The sequence below is a fragment of the Natrix helvetica genome (assembly GCF_964273705.1).
Source record: "Natrix helvetica genome assembly, chromosome: 1".
In the NCBI taxonomy this organism is placed as follows: Eukaryota; Metazoa; Chordata; class Lepidosauria; order Squamata; family Natricidae; genus Natrix; species Natrix helvetica.
In genome coordinates this window covers 375,952,743-375,972,595 of record NC_138548.1, presented here as the reverse complement: position 1 = coordinate 375,972,595, position 19,853 = coordinate 375,952,743, and the positions used below count along the sequence as shown (strand labels likewise).

Below are 19,853 nucleotides of genomic sequence, written 5' to 3'. Positions count from 1 at the left end.
ACAACCTTCGCCAAAAAGGGAAGGTTGGAGACAGGACGATAATTGGCTAGCTCCAAAGGGTCCAGGGAAGGCTTCTTGAGCAAGGGTCTCACCACCGCCTCTTTCAAGGCGGCCGGGAGAGACCCCTCGCCCAACGAAGCATTCACTAGGCCCAGGAGCCAGTCTCGTGTAACCTCCCAGGATGCCAGTACAAGCCAGGAGGGACACGGGTCCAATAAACATGTGGTGGGTCGCAGTCGTCCACGCAATCTGTCCAAATCCTCGATGGCAACCAAGTCAAACTCCTCCCAGATCGAAACCTCAAGACTCGCCATGGGCGTCTCCACTGGACCACTGACTGGAACCCAGTCTCTCCGGATTTGAGCGATTTTATCCTGCAGATATTTACCAAATTCCTCTGCCCTGCCCTGTAAAGGGGCCTCCCGCGGCCTCTGAAACAAGAGGGAGCGGGACACCTGAAACAGGGCGGCAGGGCGGTTCTCCGCGGACGCAATGAGAGTGGCACAATATTGACGTTTGGCCGCTCTCAATGCCACAAGGTACGTCCTTAAATGGGCTCGTACCTGTGTTCGATCAGATTCAGAGCGAGAGGATCTCCAACGACTCTCTAGACGTCTCTTGTGGCATTTCATCACCCTCAGCTCCTCGGTAAACCAAGGGGCTAGGGTGGATCGTTGCCGCCGGAGAGGCCGCAAAGGCGCCATCCGGTTCAAGGCCCCGGTAGTTGCATTATTCCACGCAACCACCAGGTCCCCTACCCGGGGGCGGGTCAAGGTTACAGGAGGTGGCCCAAGCTCCGTCTGGAACCTATCAGGTTCCATCAGGCGCCTGGGGCGGAACCATCTGGAACTTTCCGGCTCCGCCTCCCCACGGCGGGAGGTAGCACCAGGGAAGTCAAGACGAAGGAGTGAGTGATCTGACCATGACAGGGGAGTGATGGTTAAGTCCCCTCCTCCCAGATCACTCAGCCACTGGCCAGAGACAAAAACAAGGTCCAGAGTGTGTCCTCCCTCGTGTGTTGGGCCCTGAATCATTTGAGTCAGGTCCATGGCTGTCATGGAAGCCATGAACTCCCGAACCCCCTCCGATGCTTCTCCCACCGACGGCAGGTTAAAATCCCCCATCACTAAAAGTTTGGGGGTCTCAACCGCCACCGATGCGATCAGCTCGAGTAGTTCAGGCAGGGCCGCTGATGTATAGCGAGGAGCCAGGTATACTATCAGCAGGCCCAACTGTCTCCCAGGCCCCCATTTCACAACAAGGGCTTCACATCCGGACGTCTGTGGCACAGTAGACTCCCTCGGCTCTAAGTCCTCCCGAATAATTGCTGCCACCCCGCCGCCCCTTCCCTGGGCCCGGGGCTGGTGAAATGCTCGGTATCCTGGTGGGCACATTTCCACGAGGGGAAGACCTCCCTCGTGGCCCAACCAGGTCTCCGTTATTCCCGCGTGGTCCGGCTCCCCCTCTAAAATTAGATCGTGGATGAGGGGGGCCTTGTTAACAACGGACCTCGCATTGCATAACAACAGCCTTAGGCCTTGGGTCTGTGACTTTTGACCACCTAGAACGCGGGGGTTGGTACAAGCGACCGGGTGTCACCAGCAACCACGGTCTCCCAACCGACTGTAAGTTCTTAAACTGTCCTCGTATCTGCCCCTCCCTGCGACTGTTGGAATTAAAGAGCCCTGTATAGGAATGGTATCCTCCCCCTCCTCCTCCCTTCCGCCCCCTCTGCTCGTGACCACACCTAGGGGCCCGGCTCTCACATCGCTCCTGATCTGACCCACCCGCCCCACAACCCCTAAAACCCCACCCCTACAAATATTTAAAAAACAACTAACTAAAAACCCCCTGAGTCTCCGCTTCCTCCACCTCTCGGAATTAATGAAACCGTCATCAAGGTGGGCCCTCGAAAGGGCGGAGGGCCACACCTGCGAGAGGGGGGACTCTCGCAGTAGGATAAGGTCTGACCTTGAATACATAAAACGTTAAAAAGTTCGTCGTCGGGGCTTAGGGTCTGTGCTGAAGATGTCATGATCCAATAAAATTTGAAGAACACAATTGCAGCAAAAACAGAATAGTCCAGTCATTAGACTTAGATGGGGGGGTAATAATAATGAATTGGTTAGATGACAATCAAAAGGTGGGGGCGGTGGGTGGTAGGTGGCAAATGGCAAGGGGTAGTTGGACTGTAATTGGAAATAGGCAGGGAGCAGATGGTCAATCAGCAGTAAATCATATAGGGTAGGCAGAGGTCCTCTAGGGCACACGCAGATGGAATCCGGGCAGTTGTTAATAAATAGTCAGCAGGGGGGGTAGGTGGGGTGCAGTCAAATGCACGATGACAAAGGCCTCCTGGCAATCCACCAATAAAACTCCCCCCCCCCAGTCTCTATGCAGCCTCCTGAATCATAGTCGTGGTCCTATTCCTACCAGGTCCTAGGCTTTCAATCCTGCCTTGGCCTGTAACTGTGAATTTGGCCCCCCAAAAACCACCATTCCAGGCCCCAACGCCGCTCCCACCGGCCTCTCATCGGCCTCCAGCTTCCTTCTCCAACTTCCTTCCTCCAACTTCCTTCCTTCCTTCCTCCAACTCCTTCTCGGCCTATCCATCCAGTCTTTACCGGCCTCAAAAGTCCTGGCCGGTCTCCAATCCTCGCAAATTCAGCCAACATAGATTTTAAACCTTTTCAAACCTCCCATAGCTCCCACAGCTACCTCTCATAACAAGCTGCAGGCCGAGGGATTTGGCCTCCGGCGCTTCCAGCCTTCGCCTCCCAATCCACAGTCTCTGATGGTCCTAGGTTGCCAGCCTCCAGCCTGAAATCCAAATTCGCTGGTATCGGCGCGTCTCCTCGCTCTCCGTCCGCCATTTCGAGACCGTCTGCCTCTCCTTCAATCAGCTCCAAACGCAGACGGTCTCTCTGCGGCTCCTCCGGGCGCCTCCCCCCATCAGTTGCATTTTTTTTCGTTCTTCAAGCCTTTCCCAGGCACCCAGCTACCCTGGAAGACCCATTCGGGTCATAAAAGAAACCAGGGTAGCTGTTTACTGGGGGACCCGACCCCCATGCTGGAAAAGGGGCCGGCAGCACTCCTAGTTCCCCGGAACACGCCCCGCTCAACACGGAGCTCTATCGGCCGACCGCCATTCCTCCCTCAGTTCTGTCCCTCATGTTCACTGCTTAGCCTCTCTCTGAAGGGGGAGACTTTTGTTATGTAGAATAGACTGGCTCCTGCATTTTAAGGGCCCATTAACAAAGGTGGGGCTATTAAGAGTGAGTCTGTTTCCTACCTAAAATCTCCATTTCTGATCCAGGGAAATATAATAGTCTGCCTTTTTAATATTTCCCAGGATATTTCATTTTTCTAGGGTGAGTTTTAACTTCCTACAATTGGCCAGTTGAATAGCAATAGAAGCTGGAAGGCAATAAAGCGATTCAATCTTGACAAAGTCATTAAATATGTGTGTGTGGGGGGGGGGATTTCCCAGAAAAGAGGCAATGAAGACTTTCACACAATTATTATTTTTTCTTTAGTTCTCTGCTTATAATTTTCTGATTCTTGAACCGCAATCCTTAAAGTCATCGAGGAAGGACGTGACTAAGACTCTACCACCAACCCACTGGGACATTATTTCCTTTGGACGTTGGATCAGGCTGAACCACGAGGGCCTTTTGTCTTTCTTTCAGGCGTCCTTGAGATCGGGAGAGAGTTAAGCCACTGAGTTTGTTTCTTCACATCCCACCTTTCTCTCTTTCCTAAAGAACTCAGGGCTGAGGACATAAATAACGCTCTTTCCTTGTCCCACTTTCCTCACAACAACCCTGTGAAGATAAGGAGGAGGAGCTTCCTACGAATGGCGGTCGTCCTCTGAGCTCCAGGAACACCATGGAGCTCCCGACCTGGTAGGGACTGCTGCCGGCCCCCATACCATCGAAGGGGGTCGAGAGTTGGACAGCCCGACCACCCAGGCATGTTTCAGGCTGATATTAGCCCGACAGGGTGGTCGGTGAAGAGCGGAGAGGAAAGAGGCTCGGAGGGCTGTAAACAGCAAGGAGAGAGCAATGGCGATGGCGTGGTGCGATTGTGCAGACGGCGCTGGCGCCGAAAACGCCGAAAGGAGAAGCCGAAAAGCCAGAAATGCCAGAAGAGGAGTAAGGAAGAGGGGGTGAGAGGCCCCGGAGGCCCCCAGAGACCCAGAGACATCAAAGGGCTTAAGGGGGAGCAACGGGATGCAACAGGACATTGGAATAATCAGCTGATAGGTGAGAAGGGCTGGGAAGCAGCCAGAGGCAGAGACAGTCGGAGGATCAAAGGGAGATGCCTGCGGCGGCAGACGAAGGGAGGGAGCCGCAGCCAGGGACTCCTGGGTTATTTTGTCATTCCTGGCTGCTCCCATACCCCTCCAGGCCCCCCCATCCATCGGGGGGGGGCTGTATCCACCTGGAAACAGCTAAGCTGACCTTTCATCTACCCTCCACTATTTTTGCTACCTTTGCCTTCCCCCTACCACCTGGGATATTTAATCATTTCTTGCCCTCCCCCCCCCCCCTGCCTCCAAGTACCAAGTACCACCTGGACACTGGAATATCCCCTACCCTCCATTGAGACTCTTCTATTTATTAACTTTCTACCCTCCATTCCACCGAGACTCTATTAATTACTAACTTTGCATCATCTGCACCCCTACCCTACTGGGACTATTACAACGTTTTAATTTATTCGAGGTCTGATCTGCTCCGCCTGCGGGAGGCCCCTCTTTCGCAGGTATGGCCCTTGGCTCTCTCAGGGGCCAGCCTTGATGACGGGTTTGTGAACCCCGAGAGGTGGAAGAAGAGGAAGCTGAGGGGCTTTTTAGCTAAATGTTTTATATTGTTTTTAGGGGGTTCTGGGAAGGGAGGGGGGGATAACCAGGCCAGGAGGGAAGCCAGTGCCAGACGAACAGGTGAGTCCAGGAGGGAAGTGAGCGGAGTGGGGGGGGAGAGGGAACAAGTTATTCCAATAGAGGGTTGTTTGATTACAACGGTCGCGGGGAGGGGGGGATGCGAGGACAAAAGAAGATTACAAGGTCGGTTGGGAGACCGTGGCTGTTGGCTACGCCCGGTCGTTTGTACCAACCCCCGCAACCTAGGTGGCCAGGAACTACAGAGCCCGGGCCTACGGCTGATGCTTTGCAATGCAAGGTCCGTAACCAACAAGGCCCCCCTCATTAATGAGCTGATCTCTGAGGGGGAGCTGGACCTTGCAGGGATAACGGAGACCTGGTTGGGCCACGAGGGTGGTTTACCCCTCGTGGAAATGTGCCCACCAGGTTTCCGCGCATTCCATCAGCCTCGGGCCCTGGGTAAGGGTGGTGGGGTGGCGGTAGTTATACGGGAAGGTCTAGAGCCAAGGGAGTTCACTGTTCCTCAGATATCCGGGTGTGAGTCCCTTGGTGTGAAATGGGGCCCAGGGAGGCAGTTGGGTTTGCTGATTGTATACTTGGCTCCTCGCTATACATCAGCGGCCCTGCCTGAGCTCCTCGAGCTGATCTCGGAGACGGCGGTTGAGATCCCCAGGCTTGTGGTTATGGGGGATTTCAACCTGCCGTCGACGGGAGCAGCGTCTGAGGTGGCTCGGGAGTTCATGGCTTCCATGACAGCCATGGGCCTGACCCAGTTAATTCAGGGCCCCACACACGAAGGTGGCCACACATTGGACCTTGTTTTTGTATCTGAGCAGTGGACGAGTGATCTGGGTATAGGGGACTTTGTTGTTACACCCCTGTCATGGTCGGATCACTCATGTCTCCGGCTGGACTTCCCTGGCGCTACCCCCCACCGCGAGGAGGCGGGACCAGATGGTCCAAGCTGGTACCGCCCCAAGCACCTGATGGAGCCGGAGAGGTTCCAGATGGAGCTTGGGCCATTACCTGTAGCCCTGACCCGCGCTCGGTCGGAGGACCTAGCGGCCGCCTGGAATAGGGCGGCGGCTGGGGCCTTGGACCGGGTTGCGCCTTTGCGACCTCTCCTGCGGCAGCGACCCACCCGGGCTCCTTGGTATACCGAGGAGCTGAGGGTGATGAAGCGCCATAGGAGACGTCTAGAGAGCAGGTGGAGGTCCTCACGCTCCGAAACTGATCGAACACAGGTAAGAGCCTATTTACGGACCTACCTTGTGGCATTAAGGGCGGCCAAACGTAGATATTGCGCTGCTCTTATTGCGTCCGCGGATAACCGCCCTGCCGCCCTGTTTAGGGTGACCCGCTCCCTCTTGTCACAGAGGATGCAAGGGGCACCCTTGCAGGGCAGAGCAGAGGAGTTTGGGGAATATCTGCAGGATAAAGTCGCTCAGATCCGGAGCGGATGGGCCCCCCTCAGTGGACCGGACGGGCCGCCAACAGCGAGTCTTGTGAGACCATCCTGGGAGGAGTTTGATTCTGTTGCCCCCGAGGATTTGGATAGGTTGCGTGGACGGCTGCGACCCACCACATGTTTAATGGACCCGTGTCCCTCCTGGTTGGTACTGGCATCTTGGGAGGTGACCCGAGGCTGGCTTCTGGGCCTGGTGAATGCCTCATTGGGTGAGGGATCCTTACCAGCCGCCTTGAAAGAGGCGGTGGTGAGGCCCTTACTCAAGAGGCCTTCACTGGACCCAACGGAGCTGGCTAACTATCGTCCAGTCTCCAACCTTCCGTTTTTAGCGAAGGTTGTCGAGAATGTGGTGGCGCAGCAGTTTCCACAACACCTTGACGAATCCGAGTATCTAGACTCACGCCAGTCCGGCTTCCGACCCGGGCACAGCACAGAGACAGCCTTGGTCGCGTTGGTCGATGATCTCTGGAGGGCCAGAGATAGAGGTTGTTCCTCTATCCTGGTCCTATTAGACCTCTCGGCGGCTGTTGATACCATCGACCATGGTATCCTATTGCGCCGGTTGGAGGGGATAGGAGTTGGAGGTACCATTTTGCGGTGGTTCGGTTCCTACCTCTCCGACCGGAGGCAATGTGTGTTGACAGGGGGACAGAGGTCGACCCCGAGGCCACTCACTTGTGGAGTGCCACAGGGGTCGGTCCTCTCGCCTCTCCTGTTCAACACATATGTGAAGCCGCTGGGTGAGATCATCCGTGGTTTTGGGGTTGAGTATCACCTCTACGCTGATGATACTCAGCTGTATATTTCAACCCCAAACCACCCCAACAAGGCTGTTGAAGTGATGTCCCGGTGCTTGGAAGCCGTCGGGGTCTGGATGGGGGACAACAGACTTAAACTCAACCCCTCCAAGACCGAGTGGCTGTGGCTACCGGCACCTCGGTTCAGCCAGCTGATTCCATCGCTGGCCATAGGGGGCGAACAATTGCCCCCTGTGGAACGGGCGCGCAATTTGGGCGTCCTCCTTGATGCCCGGCTGTCAATGGATGACCATGTGGCAGCCGTGGCGAGGGGGGCGTTCCACCAGGTTCGCCTGGTGCGCCAATTGCGCCCCCTACTGGACCGGGATGCCTTACGCACGGTCACTCATGCGCTGGTGACGTCCCGCCTGGATTACTGCAACGCTCTCTACATGGGGCTGCCCTTGGGACGCGCCCGGAGACTGCAGTTGGTTCAGAACGCAGCCGCGCGGGCTGTGATGGGGAGTACGAGGTACTCCCACGTAACACCTCTCCTGCGCGAGCTGCACTGGCTACCTGTGGTTTTTCGGGTGCGTTTCAAGGTGCTGATTACCATCTTTAAAGCGCTCCATGGAACGGGACCTAGTTAGTTGCGGGATCGCATCCTCCCACATACATCCCTGCGGCCAATTCGCTCACACAGGGAGGGACTTCTCCTGGTGCCGTCCACTAGGCAATGCCAACGGGCGACACCAAGGAGTAGGGCCTTCTCTGTGATGGGCCCAACCCTCTGGAATGACCTCCCCCCCGACATTAGAACCACTTCTGACCTCCGCTCCTTCTGGCAAAAATTGAAGACTCACCTGTTCCGATTAGCAGGCCTGGCATAATTACAACTGTCCCTCCTGGCAAATGTATTATTATCTGGTTATCTTAGGGTTTTTAAATCTGTTGTGTCTGTTTTAGGGATTTTAAAAAAATTATATTTATTTAGCTTTGTACAGTTCTTTTAATTGCATTTTAACCTCCTCCAAACTGTACATATTTAATTTTTTATTGTATTTTTGTGATATTCTCTATGGACTGTACACCGCCCCGAGTCCCTTCTGGGAGAGGGGGCGGTCTAGAAGCACAAATAAATTGAAATTGAAAGACACCATGACTGGCCCAAAATCCTGTTGCTGCCACCACCAAGCCAAGACCAAGTAGCCCTTTTGCACAAGATCAACTGGTGAGGCTGGAGGAACATCTGGACACAGGAGCAAAATGGCTGCCTCCTCCCCGAAGGAGCACACAGGAAACCCTCCTCCCAGTTCTTCCTCCTTCAAGATTTTGCTTTGCTTCCTCCCCCTTCCCATCACTCAAAGTGAAATTGGAATCGGGGTCTCTGATCAACAAGGAGGGTAGTATCCCTCTTAATTCCAATCTTCCCCAAGATACAGCAATCAAGTAAGTGGAAAAGAAATCATTTATTGATTTAAATATTTAATAATTTAAAGATGTGCAATTGTTAAGGAGATAGCAGCCTGACAATTGATTTCATGATCCATTTTTTTTGTAATAATTTTTTATTGTTTTTGTCTTTTTATCACATATTACAATCTTTATATCAACAGTTTGTACAATGTTACATCGTCGTATCTGTGTATGTTTTCCTCTCTTTACCATATATTACAATCCTTATGTCATCTTATCTATACATTTTTATGATATTTAACATATTTACCTATATTTATATACAGTTCTATGTTTATTTATGTATATTGTTTTCGGCTTAATTGTTTTTCTTATTATCCAACCATTCATACCACTTATTCCAAATTTCGTAGTATTCCGATTCTTCTTTGTCCTTTAATTTTTGAGTTAGTTTGTCCATCTCTGCGCACTCCAAGGTTTTTTTTAATCACTAATTCATCTGGCGGTGTATTATTTTGCTTCCAGCATTGGGCAAAGGCAATTCTAGCTATAGTTAATATATGTGTTAGTAGATATTTAATTTTTTTTGTGTAGTTCCCTTTAATTATTCCTAGTAAGAAGGTTTCGGGTTTATACTTTATTTGTTCCCCCGTAATTTCTTGTGCCCACTTCCAGATTCTTTTCCAATATTTTTGCGATTCCGGGCAGGTCCACCACATGTGGTAGTAGGTCCCTTGTTCTTTTTTGCATTTCCAACAGGTCGGTTTCAGTGTTGGGTACATTTTTGCCAATCTTGTTGGTGGTAGGTGCCAACGATAAAACATTTTGTATGTGTTTTCTTTCAATGTTGCTGATCTCGTTAATTTATAATTTGTATTCCAAATTTTTTCCCAATCCGCTAGATCTATATTATAACCAAAATTTTTGGCCCATGCTATCATACATCCTTTAACTATTTCTTCTTCTAAGTTTATTTCTAACAAATATTTATACATTTTCGTTATAAATTTGTTTTCTGGGCCAATTAAGATTTTGTCTATTTGTTGCAATTCCGTATATATTCCATATTCTTTTATATCTTTTTTATATCTTGATTGTAATTGGAGGTATGGCCACCAATCTATATTGATATTGTTCTCTTTTAGTTCTTGGTTCGTTTTCAAATTCCCCTGGTTATCTAAAATTTCACTATACCTAACCATTTTTGATAGATCTAGCGTATTGGGGTGTATCATGGCTTCCATGGTGGAAAGCCATGCCGGTATTTTCATATAGTGTTTTGCTTTAATTTTGTTCCAGACCTGAATCAATGCTTCTCTAATGTAATGTGTATGGAAATATTTTTGCTTCTTTTTACTCTCTTCCCATAAGAAAAAGTGCCATCCTGTTTGCAGGTCATGGCCTTCTATTGCTAATATTCTTTTGTTTTTTAAATTTATCCAATCTTTAATCCAAATTAGTGCTGCTGCATTGTAGTAGAGTTGATTTTTGATCCATTTTTCTAAATCATGAAAAGCCATAAATGGCAATCTATAAAAAAAATAAGTTTGTAATGTTACACTCAGTATATGGATTGTCAAACTTTGTGTTATGAAATATATAGTCAAATAACCGTGCAATAATCAATTAAAAATGCATCAAGTAATTTAGCCGCAAAAATCTCAAAACACACACTTCTCTTTGTTAATAGTTCCATCAAAGATTACATTAAAAAAGATAAAACTAACACAAGGGAAAAAAAGCAAAAAGAAACCTCCACCTTCATCCCCAACAAGTATAATGAAAATTAAAAACTTAAGGTGTTTTAGAAGGAAAAATAATAATAAAAAATCTGCTAGCAAAAGAAAAAAGAAAATTAACAATTTACCAATCTTTCTTAAAGTAAAACCAAGAAACTCTTCATCCGATTCCTCACCCCATTCTCTATAAACCCATCTATGAAACCACATCTTTAGCCTCTAACCTCTCTATCCACTAAGACTAATCAGCAAAAGCCCATTAAGGGTATTATGTAACCTATTTATCTATGATAAACTATTATCTACAAAATCCAATTTGAAATCTTTTGATCCTACAATTAGCAACAATCAATATCTTCTTTTCTCCTCTGCTCCTCAGTCATAATAGTAAAAGTTTACTGATTCAGTGATAAAAGCAGTGATGAAAGACCCAAAAATCTCTCCTGGTTGCAGCATGCAGGAAGGCCCTGAATGGCTCCTCCTGAGAGCCCAGCCTAATTCAGAAGGAGGCAGATCACCTCTTCTCTCCTCTTCTCTCCTCCTTATGCTGGGCGTGTCCCCTGCCAAGAGGAGGGAGAAAGTATCCAGGGGTGAGTTGGCTCAAGACATTCAGAGCCTGAGAGGTGCCAGAGGATCAGAGTTTGGGGGCAGGAAGACCCCTCCCCCAAGCCCTCTCCCCCAAATTCCTTACCTTCCAGTGTTTGAGGTGAATAGGAGAGAGAAGAGGGATTCCCAAAGCATCTTCACCCTCACTTGGTCCTTGGACCCCAAAGCCCCCCCTCCCTCTCACCCCACACAGCCCCCACCGAGACCACTCACCTGCAAGGGGGCTGCTAAACACTCCGGTTGCTCCCTGGATTGGAGAGAAAGAGACAGAATGAATCAATGTCTGGATCCTCTGAGGAGGAGAAATCTCTCTCTTCACCATTCAACCTCTTCAGCTTCCCAAACTTCTCAGAGGACGTAAAGCTTTTCATTGATTTATTAATTAAACTTCCATCTCCACCGATCTCATTAAGGTGACTGTAGGCAGCTCCAATTAAAATTCAATAAAATGCCATGTAGAATATTTAAAACACTAAATGAAAACCAAACTCCCCCATCAGATCCTGTTGCCTTTGGTCTGAAAAGAAGATCGTGTCCAGTGTGTGACCTCTGTCTCCAGTCGGACACCGGATGACAGCCATGAACTCCTGGGCTGCTTTGGAGGCCAAACCCAGGGATGGCAGATTGAGGACTCCCAGGACCATAATCCTGGGCAACCCCATGCCAACCCTGGGATGCCCCCAGCAGCTGAGGCAGGGAGCTGGCCATGCATCAGGGAGGCTGGTACAGTAGCAACAAGCCCATCATGTCAGCTCAGCTTCAGAAACAGGGAGTCACAACCAGAATTGAAGGGTTGGGAGCCTCCTGAGTGCCAGAAGAGATTCTCAGATGACCCCTGTAACCCCACCAATCCTGCCTGGGGTCTCAGTTGGGGCCAAATCCTAAGCCTATCTGGGCACATCTCTGAGAGAGGGAACCCCCCCCCCCTTCCAGAGTCAGCCAGTTCTCAGCTATGACAGCAGAAGAGTCTCTAACCACTGGGGATCATGGCCTCACTGGTGGTTTCCCTATTTTCCCTTTGTGAATTGAGGTCTTTTTCCTCCAAAGGGGGCCAAGGCTCCACCATGCAGACTCTGGGCTGCCTCCCCTGCCTGAATCCAACAGGGAGAGTTTTCCCTTCTCCTCTGCAGAATCAACCAGTGCAAGGAAAGTGGATTTTGTGACATTCATGCCTAAGGCAGGACTAGAACTCACGATCTCGCCTGGTGCCCTCACCACTAAGCCAAAGTGGGTGCAGTTATTCTTATTATTCCACTAGAACTGGACTCAGAGGGACCCCAGGGAGGATGAATTGGGGGGGTTAAAAGTGGGGGCCTTTACCTCTTTTCATCCCCTCATCCCCCCCAAAGTCTTGCAAACGCTCAGAATGGCTCATGCAGCAGCTGCTCCCTCCGACTTACCCTGCTCTGAACTGCTGGATCCTTTGTCACTTGCTGGAAAAGAAGGAAAGGAAAAGACGATGGGAGAGTCCCTCTCTTGGCTTATAGATGGAGAAGCTCAGCTCCTTCTGACTCCAGCTCCCTCCCTCCCTCCCTTTCTCTCTCACACACAATCAGAGACCCACAAACACATTGAGAGAGTTTGGATCAAACTGATTTGGCTAAAAGGCATCAGAAAGGATTCTTTAAATTTGTATTTATATCACACAAGGCCAGAAGGCAGAGCTGATCTAAAAGGATACAGAAGGATCCAAAATTTCTTTTTCTAACCGGTTCTTACTTAGAGAGCCTTTGTGATGGGAGACCAAGAGGAGATGCAGCTGGCATATTTTCCCTTAAAATGCCCCCCACCCCTTGACTCCTAATATTATGGAGCTTCTGATTCTCATTTGGCCTTTCCTTTCTGCCCTCTTGGGAAACAGAGCATGTCCTCAGTCAAAGGGACCTTCTACCAGCTGGGTCTTCTCCTCTTCTTCAAGGTTCCTTCTCCCAGAAAATACAATACAATAGTATGTCCCCTACTGGGCGTGTCCCCTGCCAAGAGGAGGGAGAAAGTATCCAAGGGTGAGTTGGCTCAAGACATTCAGAGCCTGAGAGGTGCCAGAGGATCAGAGTTTGGGGGCAGGAAGACCCCTCAATACAATACAATACAATAGTAGAGTTGGAAGGGACCTCGGAGGTCTTCTAGTCCAATCCCCTGCCTAGGCAGGAAACCCTATACCGTTTCAGACAAATGGCTATCCAACATCTTCTTAAAGACTTCCAGTGTTGGGGCATTCACAACTTCTGGAGGCAAGCTGTTCCACTGATTAATTGTTCTAACTGTCAGGAAGTTTCTCCTCAGTTCTAAGTTGCTTCTCTCCTTGATTAGTTTCCACCCATTGCTTCTTGTTCTACCCTCAGGTGCCTTGGAGAATAGTTTGACTCCCTCTTTTTTGTGGCAACCCCTGAGATATTGGAACACTGCTATCATGTCTCCCCTAATCCTTCTTTTCATTAAGCTAGACATACCCAGTTCCTGCAACCGTTCTTCATATGTTTTAGTCTCCAGTCCCCTAATCATCTTTGTTGCTCTTCTCTGTACTCTTTCTAGAGTCTCCACATCTTTTCTACATCGTGGCGACCAGAACTGAATGCAGTATTCCAAATGTGGCCTTACCAAGGCATTATAAAGTGGTATTAACACTTCACGTGATCTTGATTCTATCCCTCTGTTGATGCAGCCTAGAACTGTGTTGGCTTTTTTGGCAGCTGCTGCACACAGCTGGCTCATATTTAAATGGTTGTCCACTAGGACTCCAAAATCCCTCACAGTTACTACTGTTGAGCAAGGTATCACCTATACTGTACCTGTGCATTTCGTTTTTGTTGCCTAAATGTAGAGCCTTACTCTTTTCACCATTGAATTTCATTTTATTACATAGTGCCCAATGTTCAAGTTTGTCAAGATCCTTCTGTATCTTAAGCCTATCTTCTGGAGTGTTGGCTATTCCTGCCAGCTTGGTGTCATCTGCAAATTTGATGAGTTCCCCATTTATTCCCTCATCCAAATCATTGATGAAGATGTTGAAGAGTACTGGGCCTAAAACAGAGCCTTGGGGAACTCCACTGCATACTTCCCTCCATGTAGATGCAGTTCCATTGAGGACTACACGTTGAGTGCGGTTGGTCAGCCAGTTACGAATCCATCTGGTGGTGATGCTGTCCAACCCACATTCTTCTACTTTATCTAGTAGTAGGTTATGGTCTACCTTATCAAAAGCCTTACTGAAGTCCAAGTAAACTATATTGACGGCATTCTTCTGGTCCACTAATTTTGTCACATTATCAAAGAATGCAATAAGATTACTCTGGCATGATCTGTTTTTGACAAATCCATGTTGGCTTTTGGCTATTACTTTGTTTGCTTTTAGGTGTTCGCAAATTCATTGCTTGATTATTTTTTCCAGAATCTTTCCTAGTATTGAGGTCAGGCTGATAGGTCTGTAGTTTCCTGGATCTAATTTTTTCCCTTTTTTGAAGATGGGAACCACATCAGCTCTTTTCCAGTCCTCTGGTAGTTCCCCGGTGTTCCAGGATCTCTGAAAGATATAATTCAATGGTTCTGAGATCTCGTCTGCTAGTTCCTTCAGAACTCTGGGGTGTAATCCATCTGGTCCTGGTGATTTGAACTCGTCTAGGGTAGACAGGTGCTCACTTACCATTTTCTTCCCTATTTCAATTTGTGTTCCTAATCTGATTTTTGTGGTGCTGCTTTTGATAGGTTGGACTGTTTTATCCCTTTGTGTAAAGACAGATGCAAAACATGAGTTCAATAGTTCTGCTTTCTCCCTGTTGCTTGTCACCTTCTTGCCACTTTCTCCTAGCAATGGACCAATTGTTTCCTTAACTTTTTTCTTGTTTTTAACATGTTGGAAGAAGCTTTTTTTGTTAATTTTTACTTTTGTGGCAAGCCTTTCTTCATTGTGAGCCTTAGCTTTCCTCACTTCCTCACTTAGCTTTCCTCACTCAGGATGTTTCTCCTTGGGGACTCCACCAAATACAAATCTATCTCCTGATTTGCCCCAAGAGAGACCTGCTTGCCTCTGAGATGGACGGCGGGGAATTGGGGGAAGCAGCAGCAACAACTGGGAGGGGAGGGAGGTTTCCATGGAAATCCTTCTCTGCTGCTCTTTGACCAAAGCCTTTGAAAGGGACAAAGGAAATGGGATGCCTCTTCCCAACTCAGAAGAAGACAGGACTGCCTGAATCTCAGACTCAGCTGAATCAAGACTGGAGTCCCAGCAAGAGGCTGAGATCTCAGATCCTCCCCAAGAGGGCTGGGAAAACAGGATAGAAGGAAGCCCAGAGGAAGCTCCCCAAAGGGAGAGACTTGGAGGGAATCTCTCCATCTTCCTTCCATCACCCCCCCTCCCCAAAAGAGATACTTACTGAAGAATACCACAATTCCAGCAATCACACACGCCAGGACAAGGGCAGCCACAACGCAGCCGATGATGAGCCCCAGGTTGGATTTTGAATTGGATGGTTCTGAATTGGGAGAGAGAGCAGATCATTGAAGGAGAACCTCAAACAATCTTCCCAATCAGGGAAGAGACCTAAAGAAGTGAAAACTGGAAATACCCCAAATTAAAAACTCCATGTGATCATTTTTGAGGTTCTCAAGGTAACATGAAGAGGCCTTGATAACCGTTGTTAGAGGACGTTTCCTCATGACGCTGCCTTCTTCTCACACCAGCCCAGCATGAAGGCAACTGAATTCATCTGTAGCTTTTCCACACAAAAACAGCCCTTTGCCACCTTCTGACTCATAGCAGCTTCCAAAACAAAAACGTCACCAACACAATAATGTCAACAAAATTTGTTAAACAAAAACATTTTTGTTCCTTTTATAGGTTGCTCCAATAAGTCATGATTCTGAGTTGAATTAGGCAGATCTGTATGCTTTTTTTCTTCAGTTTGAGTATTTGCATTTTATTATTTGACGGAAAAAAGTTCATATCACCTATTTTTTAAAAGTACACACTTTCGTTTTCTTTGTCCAATCCAGAAATAGCATAAAAATGGTAGAAATAGAATAATGGAATAACAGAGTTGGAAGGGACCTTGGAGGTCTTCCAGTCCAACCCTCTGCTCAAGCAGGAGACCTTCTACCATTCCAGATAAGTGGCTCTCCAGTCTCTTCTTAGATGGAGCACCCATAACTTCTGAAGGGAAGCCATTCCACTGATTAATTCTTCTCCCTGTCAGGAAATGTCTCCTCAGTTCTAGGTTGCTTCTCTCCTTGTTTAGTTTCCACCCATTGCTTCTTCTCCCGCCCTCAGGTGCTTTGGAGAATAGCTTGACTCCCTCTTCTTTGTGGCAGCCCCTGAGATACTGGAACGTATCATGTCACCTCCAGTCCTTCTTTTCCTTAAACTAGAAATGCCCAATTCCTGCAACTGCTCTTCAGATATTTTAGCCTCCAAGCTCCCAATCCTCTTTGTTGCTCTTCTCTGCACTCTTTCCAGAGTCTCAACATCATTTCTATATCGTGGCAACCAAAACTGGATGAAGAATTCCAAGTATGGTCTTACCAAGGCATTATAAAGTGGTATTGCTTGGGGGGAGGGGAGAGGTTTGAAGAGGGAATTTTAGATTTAAATTTCTCTTGCACAAAATTCAGGATTCCCATTGAATAGCAACCTTGCCACTTGTGAATGGATGCTTGCTATAAACAACAACAAAAAAAAGGAATATTTGGTGACAATCATCAATAAAAAAATTTAATTTGAATTTTGCAGCTTTGGAAGTACATTGTATGTCAAGGACACTTCTGAGCACATGCAGAGTTCTCTGAGAGGGTTTTTTCCTTGGGTTTTATGCTGAGCCTCAGGAATTCAGGTATCATAAAATAATGTGCAGTTTCTTTCTTAGAGGAGCTACACAGAGAGACCTTTTGGGCTTCAAAGCAGGAAATCAAAGTGAGTCTCTGATGGGGAAAAAGCTCAGAGTTGGGAGCCTCTTTTCTGACTCCGGATGCCTCAGTCCAGCCTCTCTCGGCCTTTCCTGAAGGCAGCTGCCCTTCATCCCTTTTAGCCAACATCTCCCTTCAGAAAAGGGGCTCCCAGACTCCTCCTGATTCTGGTTCTTTAGAGGGATTGGAAACAAGAGGAAATCTGTTTCTGGGGCTCAGCGTCATTTCTGCTCTTCTGCTGGAGAAAAGAAACAGGGAAGGCCTAAGAGAGGATCGGAGGGGATTTCATCAGGATCGGCCAAGTATTGGGATGGGATCCTGTCCTTTCCATCACCCAAAGTCACTTCTACGGTCTGGTCCCTGCAGCTTCACCTGCCTCAAACACTGGAAGGACCAATGGATGAAAGCTCAGCTATGCTCACATCTGGACACAGCTGGGATCAGATTTCTCTCCCACCACCCTCCAGCCTGCCAGAGAGCCCAGCCTTCCCCTCCCTGCAGCCTCTCACCCTTCAGCTCCAAGTCCAGAGGCTCCTGCAGGCCGTCGTGCTCCACGTGGCACCGATAGCGGCTCCTCTCTTTGGGGTCGATCCGGATGCTGAGCCAGTAGTGGTAGGTCCCATCTGCGTTGGGGGCCAGAAACCCATGGAAGGTCTCTTCCAGCCATACCTCCCCGTCCCTCGTCCAGGAGGCATCGATCTCCCTGGGGTAGAAGCCATCCAGGCGGCAGACGTGCATCTCCATCCCATCCTCCACCTCCGTCCGGCTGCTCACCGTCACCTTTGGGGTCTCTGCAGAAACGGCACCCCCAGAATTAACCCTGAGCCCCTCCAGAGCCTGGAAGGTGGATGGGAAACTTGGAGGGGCAGGAAAATCTCCCACCACTTAGTTTTAACCCAGAGATCCACATTCCACACTTGCAGCCTCTCCAAGAGTTTTAGGAAATTATCCAGATCTGAAAAAGGCTCAACCAGAAGAACTCCTGATTTTGAGGCTCCAAGGAAATTCCTCTCTGGCTGCTTTGAACTCTGAGTGATCTTGGGCTGCTCCCTTCAAGGGGGGGGGGGGAATAGTGGAGATGGTCTTTTAAGGTCCCTTTCAAGACAACAACAACACTGATGATTGCCTCCTCTTCTGTTCCCCTGAATCTGAGGCTGCTCCAGGCCTCTTTCCAAGAGACACAGCCCCAATTTTAAGAGGAAGAGAGATCAAAGGGAATCTCACACTGATCAATTGGGAAAAGAGATGTTGTCTCTCAAAAGGAGGGGCAGAGAGACACTGGTGCCAATGGAAGAGAGAGAGGGTCCTCCCCGGGCAGGGAGGGGCTGTGGGCAATCATCAGTGTGGGCTCCTGTTTGCAATTCCCCCAGCTGATCCTGGAGGGAAGAAGGATCCCAGGGGGCAGGGGGAGACCTAGGGGAAGTCTACATGCAAAAGGGGCTGGAAGAGAAGGAGGGGGATTCCCACCAGGGCAAACAGGCTAAAGACCAGGGACCCAAAGGGGCTGAATGTGTACAGGAGATCCAGCCATAAAGGAGGAAAGTCCAGCCTGCATCCAAATGCTCACCTGTCCTCAGCAGAGTCTCCTTCCCATAGGACAGGTACTTCTCCAGCCACTCAATGCAGATTTCCTCCAGGAAGGTCTTCTTACCCTCATTCAATCCTGGAACATTGTCCCATTTCCTCTTGGTGATCTGGGCCAGAGGGGTGGGAGCCACCCAGGTGAGGGCCTCCTTGTCGAAGGTGAGGAAGGTCCTCCCTTCGTAGCCATACTGCATAAACCCTCCTTTGCTCCCGTGTCCTCGGAGCTCACAGCCAAGCATCCACTGCCATGTGTGAAGGCCTAAAAGACAGAGAGGAGGATGGTTTGGGGAGTCCTGAAGATAGGCAGAGACCCCCTCCCTGCAGGGACTTTGACAGAGGCACTGACACCCCCATCTCCTCCCAAGCACTCAAGAGAAAGAAGTCCCCATCCGTAATTGCCCTTTTCCTTTCCCTCAACCACCATCCCTGCATTTCTCCCCCCAGGAAAAGGGAATCTGGGAAGGCCAGCAGAGGATCCCAAGGGAGGTTGAGAAAAGAAGGAGTCACAAAGAAACAGAAGGACGGAGACCCTTCCATCTTTCCTTCTGCCATTCCTCCACAGGGGGAACTCTTGGGGGGGAGGGAGGAAGGGATCCCAGAGAGGGAACAGTTGCCTGAATCTGCAGCTGCAAAGAGGGAATGAGAATCTTGTGGCCTCAAAGAAGATCTGCTCGATCTGGAAAAAGCTTGCAGGGATCCCTGTGACCATAAATCATGCTCTGTATTCACAAATAGCACCAAGTCACAAGGGCTGGTTCCCACTTTGGGCTAACCAGAAGCAAACCATGGTTTAGTGCAATGTGGGAATGAAGCCTCGAAGGGCCCCAAAGGAATATTTTCCCCAGCAACAGCAGCAAGTGGGCCAGTCTGACCTGGAGACCCAAAGGGTTATTGACCTTTGAAATGAAGTTTGAAGCTCACAGGCTCTGGAAGGCCCTGGAGAAGATATTTCAACTTCAAGTGAAGAGATTCTTGGATTTAAAAGAAAACCGAATGTTTGAAAAAACCAAAAGGAAATCCTGAATTGTTTCTACTCCTGTGTGGGCTTGAGAGGGAGGAAGGACGCCAGGAACCCTCGAATCTAAAGGGAAACCACCTGGAAGTAGAGTTGAACTAAACTGACCAGTCCTCTGCTTTCCTCTCCACACCCATGAATGACAGGTGAGGGGATCCTTTCTCTGCATCTTCTGCTCAGCCAGAGAACTTCCCTTTGGAGGAAGAGGAAGATCCTTGGGAGATCCAGTCTGATCCTTCCCTTGAGAGGAGATTCCCTGATCTCCCCATGGAAAAAATAGTTCTGGATTTCTGTCCAAGAAGAATCTTCTGCCATTCACAGGAAAGCAGTAAATATTTGGCTGCAGTCTTCAGCTTGTGAGAACAAGGTCTGTCTTATTTCAGAAGCATCAAAAGCTAAGACAGAAATTGTCTTCTTTCCCTTGGAGATGAAATGTGTTCTTATCTCAGGTTTGGCACAGAATTGAATATTTGTGCAGCAAAAAGAAAGCACAGGGATCACATTGAAA

At 49.0% G+C, this 19,853-nt stretch overlaps 2 protein-coding genes across 19 annotated transcripts in view; both read right to left on the bottom strand.

Annotated features, from left to right (window-relative positions):
* LOC309383779 (major histocompatibility complex class I-related gene protein-like) overlaps positions 1-19,853 on the bottom strand; it is a 342,086-nt gene that overhangs the window by 168,220 nt on the left and 154,013 nt on the right. For all 10 annotated transcript variants that reach the window (XM_081936656.1, XM_081936655.1, XM_081936667.1 and 7 more), the window contains one exon: positions 12,252-12,284. In XM_081936656.1, coding sequence (XP_081792782.1) covers positions 12,252-12,284 — 33 coding nt within the window. The remainder of the gene's footprint in view (positions 1-12,251; positions 12,285-19,853) is intronic.
* The window catches only part of LOC309383798 (class I histocompatibility antigen, F10 alpha chain-like), a 219,786-nt gene that overhangs the window by 127,487 nt on the left and 72,446 nt on the right, over positions 1-19,853 (bottom strand). For 8 of the 9 annotated variants that reach the window (XM_081936712.1, XM_081936716.1, XM_081936711.1 and 5 more), the window contains exons 3-5: positions 18,314-18,589; positions 17,256-17,537; positions 15,222-15,320 (exon numbers count right to left, since the gene is read on the bottom strand). In XM_081936712.1, the coding sequence (XP_081792838.1) occupies positions 15,222-15,320; positions 17,256-17,537; positions 18,314-18,589 (657 nt within the window). Of the gene's footprint in view, positions 1-10,662; positions 10,806-11,064; positions 11,099-15,221; positions 15,321-17,255; positions 17,538-18,313; positions 18,590-19,853 lie in introns of those variants that run through there. The other variant, XM_081936717.1, reaches the window with a different exon arrangement.